Source organism: Brachycentrus maculatus, unplaced genomic scaffold, assembly GCF_059751285.1.
Source record: "Brachycentrus maculatus isolate JH-2025_06_01 unplaced genomic scaffold, ASM5975128v1 h1tg000732l, whole genome shotgun sequence".
Lineage (NCBI taxonomy): Eukaryota > Metazoa > Arthropoda > Insecta > Trichoptera > Brachycentridae > Brachycentrus > Brachycentrus maculatus.
This window is the reverse complement of record NW_028281463.1, coordinates 13225-26468: the sequence shown is the minus strand read 5'-3', so window position 1 is coordinate 26468 and position 13244 is coordinate 13225. Positions and strand designations below refer to the sequence as shown.

General features: G+C 32.5%; 1 protein-coding gene across 1 annotated transcript; it reads right to left on the bottom strand.

The window, feature by feature from the left end:
• Positions 1 to 256: 256 nt before the first annotated feature.
• LOC148300380 (pyridoxal phosphate homeostasis protein-like) lies at positions 257 to 5341 on the bottom strand. Its single transcript, XM_088274875.1, has 4 exons — positions 5063 to 5341; positions 2629 to 2986; positions 1698 to 1939; positions 257 to 492 (listed from the first exon to the last, which is right to left on the bottom strand). Exons 1-4 carry the CDS (start codon positions 5147 to 5149, stop codon positions 427 to 429), a joined length of 753 nt encoding a protein of 250 aa, XP_088131001.1. The 5' UTR covers positions 5150 to 5341; the 3' UTR covers positions 257 to 426.
• Positions 5342 to 13244: the final 7903 nt, after the last annotated feature.

Here is a 13244-nt window from a genome sequence, read left to right as displayed (position 1 = left end):
AAAAAAAAAAGAAACAATACCATTTCTTCAAAATGCAAAAACAACACTTTCTGCCCTGTAGCGGGTAAATATTAAGTTTAAAATATGCCGCTTTTGCTGGGATATAGTACATTTTCTGGGTATTAAGAAAACATGCACAACTGTAAATTTACGATTTTTGATTTATGACATTATTGAAAGGAGTGAGCGATGTGTGTTTTTATTTATTTTTTCACATGCAAATAATCAAAATTCCACTGTTTTAAAAAAAAAAAAATTCTACAAAATATATATTTAATTTAATATATTAACAAAACATGTTTAAAAAAATTATAATTATTTTGTTGTTTTTCCCCTATTGAGTGATTATGTTTCTAATATCATTACATAATAATAATTATTGTCTTAGTTATGTAGTATAAGTTTTGTGGAGTATGTTTAAAGTTTTTATTTTTTTATGCGAGGTCCAAATATTGTCGATCCTACTCTCACGTTGGTAGCTCCTAACTCGATCTGAAAAGATATATTTTATATCATTTTTTGACATCTCATCAAAGATGAAGAAGAATATGGAAGTCACATGTAACATTCACCATTCTATATATATGAACCAATTTTGAAACATTATTCTTGAATCACTAGAACTTCACTAGACACATCTATTGGTGAGATGAAAAGAAGCTTTTTACTGGGCAGAAACTCTTTTATTAGTATGTGAGGTTCGAATCCCGGATTATAATCACGCACATGAGAAACAACAGAAAACATCATTTTCATTTTTATTATTTAAGCTTATAATTTGACCAGATAATTTATTTACAACATTTTGAATGTCTCCAAATACTTGTTCACAAAATCTGGATGATCTCCAATTACAGGAGTTATTTTCGTATCATTTTTTGACATCTCAGATATGTGGATATAATGTATATCAGGTATTAGTTAACCATTTTTATAACACTTCTAATCATTCATCATTCACTTTGTATAATACAACTTAAAAAAGCCAATTATTAAAGTTTTTTAAGTAATATTACACAAAGTAAACAATAAATGATATGGAGTGTTATATTACCATGCCACAAAGTAAACAATGCTTTTAACCGGATCCACGCGGCTCGCATAAGCGTATGTGTTTTAACAAGACATGCCCCATACGCGGCTGACATAAGCGTTTGTGTTTTCACTTTGCTCCAAGTTTCGAACCTCAGTTCAACTTGGAGGGATTTTTTCATGGTGTGGAACTTTGGATAAAATAATACGTCAATCCTCGGCCTTATGACATCTGTTGAAATATCTGACTAATAATTTGTAACATCACAAGGATAAATAAAACAACAGATCCCTGATTTTTCTTGCGGTCGGTAATTTGTCCACGCCATAATCATGCCCTATATCTGTCTCACTCTCGACGCTACGCATCGCCAGTGGGTAAGAGTGACACACGATGCGTGCTTTGATTTATTTATGTTACGATCTAATTTGTTTATATTACGATATATTTCAAGAATAATGTGACACACGTGTATTATAGAGTACCAAAAAGGCACAATGAATCCCATTGAAAGTTTTTGTTTAGGAAAATAAATCGTTTCATAACTAAATACATGATAAAAGTAATCATTTAAAAAACGGCGAAATACAGCCGCGTCTCTTAGGAACAAAGTTAACGCGTTTAAAAGGTTAATAAACGAAAAATAAACCGTTTTTATACTCACGGCATGTTCGAAGTCACTAGACATCCCCATCGACAATTCCAAATCAGCGATATTCAAGCCCAATTCGGAACATACCACTTCTCTGCATTTAGTTAGGGTCAGGAAGTCCGGGTTGGGACCTTTGCTACAGTCGTACCCATACTGCCCTATCGTCATAAGACCCTTGAGGATGAGATTGGAACACTTTTCCCTTATGTGTGTCGCCAGTTCTGCCACATCAGATGGTTCCACGCCATTTTTTACTAAAAAAGACACAAAAATAGACAAAAGACACAAATCTGAAAAAAAATGCACAGCAATATACAAGTTAGTGTAATTCAAGATCATAAGATTTAAAAACAATTTTGCATTTGTCATTACTGCTATATGGAGAATCTTGGGACTATAATTTTTTAACATCTCATCAAAGATGAAGAAGAATATGGAAGTCTGGGCTGTCATAGGCTGGTTTATGTGATCACTTTACACACGCGTAACATTCACCAATTCTATCCATTATTGACAACCACACTACTCAAATTTTAATTCGGTCATCAGCCCCGTAAATGCCCAGACTCCCATATTCTTCTTCATCTTTGATGAGATGTCAAAAAATAATTAGATAAAAAAAATTATTTACTCCTGTAACCATGATTCAAACCAAAATTATCGATGTTTTATTTCATGGATTTTCTTTGACAGCGTCATTACTATGACGTCATACAAACTTTGTTTTAAGTAAAATTTTGTGGGTATATAACAGAAAAATAATGTGAAGTGCGGTGTTAGTCTTTAAATACAACTACAGATGGCAGTATAAGTACCATTTAAGTAATAAATGTCCCCGGGCTGTAGTTATAAGCGCGGATGTTCATGTACGCCATACATATGTTCATACTCTTTTGAGGAAAGTACAGCCATACTCCCGGACAGGTTAGTAAATAAAACTTACCATCTTCACCGCTCGTATTGACTTGAATCATGACATGCAATTTCTCATCTTCCTTTGCGTACTTGGGCCAACCTTTGTTCAAGGAATCGGCGAGTTTCAAAGAGTGCACAGTCTCCACCATGAACAGCCCGGGACAGCTGATGACCTTGTTCAGTTTGTTGGTCTGCAGATGGCCGATGAAGTGCCACCTAATATCCCGGCACTTTTCCAAAATGTCCGAACTGACGGCCTTCTCGTTGAGTTCGTTGGCGTAATTTTCTCCAAAGTGCCTCTGGCCGGCTTCGTACGCTTCTATAATAAGAGCATTTGGTTTTGTTTTTGAAACGCAAACTAACCGAGGTTTTATATTCGGTAACGCCTGTAAACATCAAAATAGGTATTTCAATATCTAGCACTCTCCGTATCATTCATTGTTCACTTTGTGGAATACCACTTCATCCATCGTCAGGTCAAATGTAGATTAAAATGAAATTGTTACATTTTGACATTTTTACAAAAATTAAATTTTGAAAGAGGGAAAGAAGAAAAATAAATAAGATAGATAATTTCTTAAATGCTTTTCGCAGATACTTTGTGGCACATTTTATAAACTTTGTTCTAACCACTTTTTTATTATTATTACACTTAAACCTACCGGTTTCGACAAGAACCTTGTCATCATCAGGGTTTATTAAATTGTAAAACATTAAAATACTCATAATTACTTTTAATTAATTACATTCCCTTACCAAAAACTTCCACACACTCCGTAAAAAATCCTAAATATTATTTTATTGTGCATTGCGTAGCAAATCCGAATAACAACTACTAATGAAATCACCCAAAAACAGTATGAAACGGCGCACCCATACGTAAAGTGGTAATAATAAAAAAGTGGTTAAAACAAAGTTGTTTAATTTTATAAAGCTTTTAAGATATATAAAATTTCAATATCTGTTTCTTCTAATCTTCATCAACGCCCAATGCTGCATAGGGTACTGCACTGTATCAACGGAATGTTATCTTAATTGTTAATTATGTGGAGGCAAGGTGAACAGATGGAAGACCTCAAAAAAGATTGGTTTGACGACATAGCTGCTGTGGGGGGTAAAATCTGGCAGCAACAGACCGGAGGACATTTCCTATATGATAAGATATGGAAGAGGCCTATATCCAGCATTGGAGAACAGAGGGCTAAAGTTGAAGAAGGTGAACAGTCCTGCGCTTCAAGGTGATATTATGTATGATAAAATAACTTTATACAATTTGTTCCATCTATATACCTCAGAGACAAAACCATCATGTCGGATCACGGAAGGGCGGCAAAAGAGGATAAAAATGAAGTCCCGTTTGAACTGTGCTAGTCTGGAAGTTGGAAGTTGGCCATCCACAATGACGAGGAGCTCAACAAGCTGCCCTCCAGCGTGACGACCGTCGCTCAGGAAGGCGTCCTGCCCAACACCTTGGCCATTCTCCAGCCCATGGGATCAAGAGGAAGGCGTTTTAATTTGTCGGCTCATCTTTTCCCCGCCCCAGACTCGACGGCCCGAGACCGATTGACGACGTTTTAATCCATTTATTTTTTGTATATCATTATCATCATCATCCTATTATTATTCTTACTATCCATGTCTTTATAAGCGCCCTTGAGGTATTACTTTACAAAAATGGCGCTTTAAAAATTATCCAAATTATTATTTTTATTATTATTATTATATAGTTTTTTCCATATAAATTTTATTTGACCAGTGACCAGGTTTCGTCATTATATAGTTTATCCACGTACCATATGCCTATGTGAGACTTTTGATTTGAAATGAATGCATGCATCATGAAATATGTAATACATCGATACAAAATACTAATAACATGCATTATTAGTCTGTCCGAAGATCAATATGCAAGTTTCGTGCAGGCTAAATGTGTCACAAATGTTACAGTAGTGGTGTATAGTATACTACTTGCATGCTGGTATCATGATTGTCCGGATGGAGAGACGGGTACATTTTAAAACCGGTATATTAAAATATTGGCAGGTAGTTACATACTGGACAAGTCCGCCTCCGTAGTGTAATGGTCAGCACGCTCGGCTACCGTACTGGAGGTCCCGGGTTCGATTCCCAGGGGGGGTCAAATAAATATAAGTGATTTTTCACTAATAATTATTCAATATTACCCCGCATTAGTACCTGAAGCGGAGGGCTGATCACCTTTCCTTCATGTGGTAACGATCAAGATAACACTGATTTTATATGATGCAGTGCCCTATGCGCCATCGGGCGCGGATAAGGGTTCGAGTTACATACTAACATGACATTTTGTAATCATTTTATGCAAGAACCTATATTTTGATAGGCGTCAATTTGTTTAATCTAATGGCGGCCTAGGAACTTTTGTGATTTAATAACTGCGTCATATGGAAGAAGGACTATATTTATTAAGTTTTTGTCAATACCTGGCTTCGTCGTAAGCAGGCAGCATCTATTTGGCTCAATACTGTTCTTAGATTTCCCATGACGTCTGTATCTTCTGTCTGTGACATGTCAAGTGTCAAGAGCGTGAATAAAATAACCTACAAACTTCAAATAATTCTCAACTAACAAACAAATAAACTTAATCTTATCTATAATATATTCTTGGCGTGCGGAACGGAAAACTATCGCGCCAAACGTCAAATTCTCAGCTGTTAACTGTCGACTGTCAAAAGTATACCATAAATATTTTTACTACAACCAAAAACAATAAAGGATTAAGTACTTGACTGAGGGTAAAAAAAACTGATGTAAGGGTAGGTTGGTACCTACATTTATTATTATTTTTTTTATTATTATTTATTAAAGAGAAGTATTTTCATTTTTATTATTTATAGTTAGTGTAGGTTTAACGTATTACACTTAAATCGCATAGACTCTCCCACTCTCACATTACACTACACGGCAAACCCTAAGGTAGATGATTCCCGGGCAGACTGCCAAAGATATGGATTGATTGATCCTTCCTAATCCTTCTTTAAAATAAGCCATAAGACCTACACTAAGCAGAAGAAGAAGTATTATCCCTAATCATTAATTTATTTCAATGCAAGGGTATGCAGAGATAATAAAACTCGATTCTGATCGCCAACAAATTTGATTTATGAAAAAAATATTCTTAATATTAACTTTTTAAAAAAAGGATGAGGTGAATTCGTTTTATCATTTAAAAAGTTGAAAGACTGTTGTGTAATTGTATGAAATTTGCTTCAGTCGCTGTGATCAAATCATAATGTATTTCAAGTTTCCCAACCATATCTGATATTTTTCTTTTACTCTTCTGCAATACCTTTTGATTCCTTTTCGATTTCCTTAATCATAAAGCATCTTTCACCCTAAGCTTCTTCATTTACGTTATCATCAAACATATTACACTCGTTTATCCAAGAATCTGGGGTGTAGGTCTAATCAGCTGGACTTCATATAGCAACTGTCAAGTTAACTCTATATCGATCTGTGCCCTATACACAATTCAATGAGGGTAAATGGTGAATGAGGGTAAAAAAAAAAGAATAAAAAAGTAGCTCTTTTCATTGAACACTTTCTTTTTCGAAATATTTTCGCGCTGTAGCCTGCTCAGAAAATTATGTTTTTCATTATTACTTTTGATTGCTTTTTATTTCATAACGAATGCTAGCGATCTCAAGTCACGCAAATTGATTAAAAGCAGCGGCCATCACATTACAAACGAACCCGAGGACTAATTTTCGTGTTCGGAATGAAGTTTCCGTATCACTAATAAAAATACCGCTAGCGTTGGGCAAAATGGGAAACGAATAAGTTTCTTCTATCAAGGAAACATGAGATAACGGGGTGGGTATATATGGTTGCTAACAAACACGTGACACAAGTCCTGAGACAATCTTTGAGGCAGGCACAGTCAGTAAGTATTCCAACAGAAAGTGGTCGCTTCCATTGATTCCTATTACCAAGAGCGCATAATGTGCAATGGTATAGCGAAATTTAGCGGGAATTCTATATTGTCATTGTCTATGGTTTCTAGAGTAGCACCCAAAAATAAATACTAATAAATACAGTAAATATAAGTATAACTAATAAATACAATAAATAGAAAACGTGTTAAAATTTTAAACCAGAAAATGGGTGGAAAAATAAGATAAAGCGTAAAAAAAATATTAAGGAAAAGTAAACGTAAAAATAAACAATAAATAAATAAAAGTAAGAAAATTGATTTTCCTTGAGAAATTCATTCACACACCGGACTACTCATCCGACAAATGTGAATGACCTTCTCCTGCAAACCGTTAAAGTGTTACTTCGATAAAATAATCGATTAATGAATGAATCATCTCGTCAGTTGACCAAGTCACAATCAACAATTCAATTCCTGAAAGAAGGCTAAAAGCGCTAATCGTCCCCTCTACGTCCTCAGAAAAAGAGTTTGTAATTTAGGGGAAATAAAGTTAGCAAAGTTTCGATTTAAAATGTGTTTACCTGATTTTTTCATTGACTACATCTATCGATTTGGATATCGAGGAAATAAATGGGGGCGATTTACAGCATATTTAGTCTTATTAATAAGTGGCCGTTTTCTGAATTCTACTTTAGTTTCTGTATAAAAATAAATAGACGATAAAAAAATATATATTCATTTAATATTTTTTAAACTTCGTTCATATCAGCTAGCTCTAAAATCAAAATTAAATGAGAAAAAGAACGTTTGTCGTGGCGTTCGTTAAAACCGAGGAAAAAACGAGCGGAAATCTTTTGCTCTTTATAGTGGCGTTGAATTCGTCTTGCTACCAGGAGCGCACGAATTCAAGAAGTAAACGTTGCGAGATTTCGTATACATGCTGTGAGTTTAAAAGGGTGCTATCAATTTACGCAAAGCGTATGTCGATGGAATCCTTTTAAACTCACATGACGATAGATTTAAGAAAATCTTGATAGGGTGGCGCCAACATTTAAATGTAAAAACCAACAAAACATCTCCATTTTTACGAAAATAAACTTTGACTCTCGATATCCATTATTTTTACATGTTTATATTTGTAACTATACCTGCTTGAGGATTTTATTATACATTTATTAGTAATCTTGTGTTTTCATACATATTTTCACACATTCATGAAAAGAATCGTACATCAATAGTATCAAACGTGGTTGAAAAAACGTATTTAAAAAAAATACGTACATAGGGCTTGTGGTAATACTAGATAGAACACGTAATAAATTGTATACAGTAGGTTTCGTGTATTTTTTACTGCGACCCCTAAAAATTTCATATTTAAAATAGATTTAAAAAAAAAATGTTTAAATGGGTTGAAGACGAGGTCATTTTTGGACGATACCCAACAAACTAAATAAAAGATGACAAAATATGTCTACCGTTTTCTAACAACTATAACTTTAAACATTATCAAATGATTTGACCAGCACCGAGTTTCCTTGTAACCGTTAGATAGAGTACATTTTTTAAAAATTGAATAGCCTGAACGGTTGTTATTACAAGTTTATTCGCGATAGATAATCTCACGAGAGATTCCGGTTTACCTGATTCCGAGCCCAGTGTAATAAAAAAATTACCTTGATGTGCCACCGCTCTTAACACATGGTTTGAAGGCTTGTAGCTACCAGGAGCGCAGAAAATCCAAGAGAAATCTGACGTTTGGACAATAACAAACCATTCTGTGAGTTTGAAAGAGTTCTATCGACACACGTAAAGGCATTCTTGATATAATCCTTTTAAACTCAATGAACGATACTTTAGTTTTCCATTATCGCCGGGCGCCGCCGTCGACCTGTCAAAGCCGATCTTATTTTCCAAAATTATGAATGAAAACACACGTTAATTGTTTAAGGATATTCTTCAAATACCTTTGCTTTGCCTGTTATATTTAAATCACATGATTTTACTTGTATCACCAATGTTTTAACAAAACAACTGTTCACAACACAATTCGTTTTCCCGCTAATACCGTCGCAAAAAAGTGTACAGTATTGCCAGTATGTAAATAAAGAAATTTAGTGTAAAAAAATATTTTTAGGTACCTACTCGTTAAAGAAGAATAGATACCAATTCCACAAAAAAAATGCAATTTACCCAATTTGAATACAAAAAATTATGCTTTTACTTGTATTTTTCATTTTCGAATATACAAAAGTCCAAAACTTATTGATTCGTTTTCGCAAATTACTTTAAAACAGATTATAGAGGAATTTGTAAAATAAAACGTTTTGTGAAATCAATTTTCCTAAGCCTCCTCGCAAACGAGCGTTTTCCACATTTAGAATTATGAGTGCAACAATCCAATACTAAAACTACGCACCAAGTAAACGGACGTTTTTCCGGACGGAAAACAATCCGGATTTGAAAATTTCGTATTCGAAGGAAACATTGCTAGTTTTCCAGCTTGCAGGCAGGTTAAATAATTTTTTTTAAATTAAACTGTAAAATAAGTGAGTATATTAAATATGAAAGTCTCGTCATTTACAGGGCTAACGACCTGTCATTAGGTGACTTAGGCGATTATTTTATACATTGTGTAACGTTAACCATTTGTCCATTATTGGAAATCCATATTGCACGAATTCTCTCATGTATTGGAGTAATATACATGGAGTATTTTACCAACGATTTTCGCGGTTGGTAACTCAACTTAAACTGCCATCTGTTGAGACTTTATGAAGTAAATAGCTTTTCACTTATATGTGATAGTTCATTCGAATTTATTTTTCACAAATAGGGGATGTCTGAAATCTTATTTCAATTTATTGTTAGAGTATCTATCTATTAACTTCCGTATCTAATGGATTAATGCCTGGAGGGCCAAATATAATGATATATATTTACGTCTCAAAAGAGACGAAGATTTGATAAAGGTCTAGATGTCTAGATATTTACATTTAACTTCCGCTTGTAACACACTGGCTAATCGACTGGCATTTTACAACAACACCTTTGACTGGCGTTTTTACCTGTGACAGGTAAATCATGTGTTTTTAATCAATTTTTTGAAGTAACAGCAACACACCCCATACTAAAAATTGGTCATGGGTCATGGGTTTGCTACTTGACAGATGCTGTCACTGCATTGATGTTTCATAGGTTGTAAATATTTCTAATGCTTCATTGTAAAATTAAACATATTTTTATAAATGTACGCTTTCTATTATATTCCTTTTCCATTTAATTAGACTCCCAGAGTCGCAGCAATGCGTAGGCGTAAAGTTGTGTACTTTGTAATATTTGATTAAAGATTTAAAATGCTATAATATACAATTGTATTTGTAAACCTACAGCTAAGCGAGATTCCTGTTCCGTGAGTAACTATCCCGAAGTTCGTCGAGAATAGATTGAGGTCGAACCAAGTCTATTTGGAATTTGAGCAAAAGATAACTTAAACTCATCTTATTTTCTTACATTATTTAAGAGGGATAACAATAATAATAACAATTATGACCAATTTATAAAGCCATGTTTCTGTCACAAATCAATTAATTTAATATATCAATTTAATATTTCCATTGCTCATTTTGGGACATGGGATTAAGGTTAACAAGACTGAAACACAAATAAGAAAGAAACAAGTAAGAAAACACGAGGCAAAATGTAATATATATATATATATATATATATATATATATATATATATATATATATATATATATATATATATATATATATATATATATATTTATATATATATATATATATATATATATATATATATATATATATATATATATATATATATATATATATATATATATATATATATATATATATATATATATATATATATATATATATATATATATATATATATATATATATATATATATATACATATATATATATATATATATATATATATATATATATATATATATATATATATATATATATATATATATATATATATATATATATATATATATAAATATACAATAAAAGGTACAGTAAATAGGCACATAAATAAATAAGATGAGTATAAGGTTTGTGTCGGGTTGTGGTCCCGTGGTTATTATTGAGTCAGAGTTTCTCGGTTCGAACCCACTCTACCACAATTTGAAATCTATTTCTATGTAATAATAAGCCGCTTGGACTCACAGAATTAGTATGGAATTAAAGTATTTTTATAAAAAATAAAAACACAAATATTTCTCTTAAATAAGGAAAAAAAGCATGTTTAAAGGATACAAACGAGAAAATATAACTAATCATTAACACAAATATTTTCTCATTAAGTACTTTTTCAGTTCTTTCGTTTTGGATCCCTGACTGGATTCTATTTTATATATGTCAGGCAGCTGGTTAATTTGGGTATAGGCAACACATTGCAAGGACCTTACTCCAAACTTAGTTGTGTTTATCAGCTCCACGTGTATTTTATTATGTCCTCATATTATTTCATTTATCAGTTTTAGAGGCATTTCACTTAGCTTAATACATATTCATTCATTCTAAGATCTTTTTGTCATCTCAATATAAATTAAGAAGAATATGGAAGTCTGGGTATTTACAGGGTTTATGACCTGTCATAGGCTAGTTAAGTGATCACATTATACAGTATGACATTCGCCATTTTACTAATGATTGACGACCAAACTGCTCAATTTTTTGGAACTTATACATATATCATAAATCTCTTAACGTCTTATGTTTGGGTTCACGGCAGCCATCTACGGTTGGTTTAAGAGAGCTTTTATTTGGATGAATGTATTCTAAGTTCATTTTAACAACGTAATAATATTCGTCTAATGCTTTTTTTATTATTAAAAGAAATAAGAAACATTAGTGAATTTTTTATTTACATAAATATTTCAATTTCAAACTATTTCTGTTAGCCTGAGCAGCTCATTATTATAAATAGGTATCAAATTGTGGTAGAGTGGATTCGAACCGAGAAACTCTGACTCAATAGTCCGCGACACTAACCACGGGACCACAACCCGACACTCGTTTAGTTTTAAAATTAAATATGTATTAGTACTCAGTCGAATCTCTCATATATTTTTTTGGATCGACTTTGTAATTCAAAAAGTCTGGATAGTATGTGGTAAGTTTATGCATCTCTAGCTTCCAAAACTAGTCGTAACAAAAAATAAATATCAAGTGTTTTGGTTTTAATTGAAACATGTCATACCACAAAGTGAATGCCGAAACAATAAATACTGTAAGTTTTTAGGGTAAAGACGGTAATACGATTTTCACCACATAATATACTTAGGCAGGTATTTATTTTTAGCTATTCGCAGAGCTTTATGAACGTCCGTGACACATTTTGACTCAAAATACAGCATTGTATAGGTACTTGATTACAATACATATTATTATTTTTTTTTTATTCATTTAATATATTTACATTTTTATTTATAACATAATACATTTGAATCATTTATGCATATGGAGAACTTTTATATTTCGATTCGCTGTGCCTCTCCATAAAAGACACTGTGCTCTTATACTTATTATACTTCTTAAAAGAATGTCAATATCAAAATATATAAAAAATCAGGAGCTTTGATGAATGATTACTGAATAAAAAGTTTTCAACGAAGACTCTTTAGATCCAGTATTTGATTTTTTTATTATTTTTTTATTTGGGTTAACATCAACAAAATATGTAAAAGAAAACATTAAAAAATATAGACACTAAACAAGCCAATTATAGTTAACAACAGAAACATAAAGATTAGTACAAAATATTTAGTGTAGATCTAGCAAATGAACACGTATTTATGAGAGAAAAATTAAGATAAGTTAATGATAAATATGTATGATAAATAGCAACTTAAATTTCTTTAAGCCCAGCTAACATTTGTCGTAATTGTTTTTCTCAAACACCATTTTCGTATTAAAAAATAAGTTTTTCTTCGAAACAAACAAGTAGTTTTGAAAAAAAAGAGATATTGAAGGGTAAGGACACTGCGTCAATACGATGCAGTGCCCTTTGCACCATTTGGTGCGGATAAGGGTTAGGAGAAGAAAAAAAATAGTAAAAAATAATCATATTATTTTTCCAATATTTAAAACTCTTGATCGTTTACCCATTCCTTTGTGTTGCCTTTACTAGTCGTGCACTGGAGGATTTTTATACTTTTTACTAGTTAGTTGCACAACTATGATATGCATCCACAATATTAGAGCGAGAAATCACCGGGACCTCCAACAAGGTAGCCAAATGATCATACTGCTTTTACATAATTTTTTAGCACATTTTTTGTTGAATCATGTTTTTATACATACGTACTATATCTGGGAATGTAATTTATATATGTAATTATAAGATCCTTCGTGTTTAAATGATAAATTGTTCCACTATCTTGCGATCCGCGAATAACTCACGGATCGCAAGGTGCGGTGCCAAAATGATTTATTCGAGCAAGATATATACAGTGAATCATTTTATAACATAAACTCGATGTATGCAATATGATTTCATAATAAGTGGAATCTCTCATAACGAGCTTCTCTCATAACGAGTAGTAATTTGCAAAACGAGCAAAAAGGTGAAAAAGTTGCTCCTTTAACGAGCGACATCCCCATTTCACGACATTCACCTGTGAGCCGTGACTTCCGCTCCGGTATAATAAAAAAATATATATTCGCCTAACGAGTAAGATTCTGGAACGAATTAT

Coding starts and splice junctions, on each gene's coding strand:
- LOC148300380 (XM_088274875.1), bottom strand. CDS start 5,149: ATGTCACAGACAGAAGATACAGACGTCATGGGAAATCTAAGAACAGTA. Junction 2,987..5,062: donor CCTGCTTACGACGAAGCCAG/GTATTGACAAAA, acceptor TGATGTTTACAG/GCGTTACCGAATATAAAACC. Junction 493..1,697: donor CTAGTGACTTCGAACATGCC/GTGAGTATAAAA, acceptor ATATCTTTTCAG/ATCGAGTTAGGAGCTACCAA.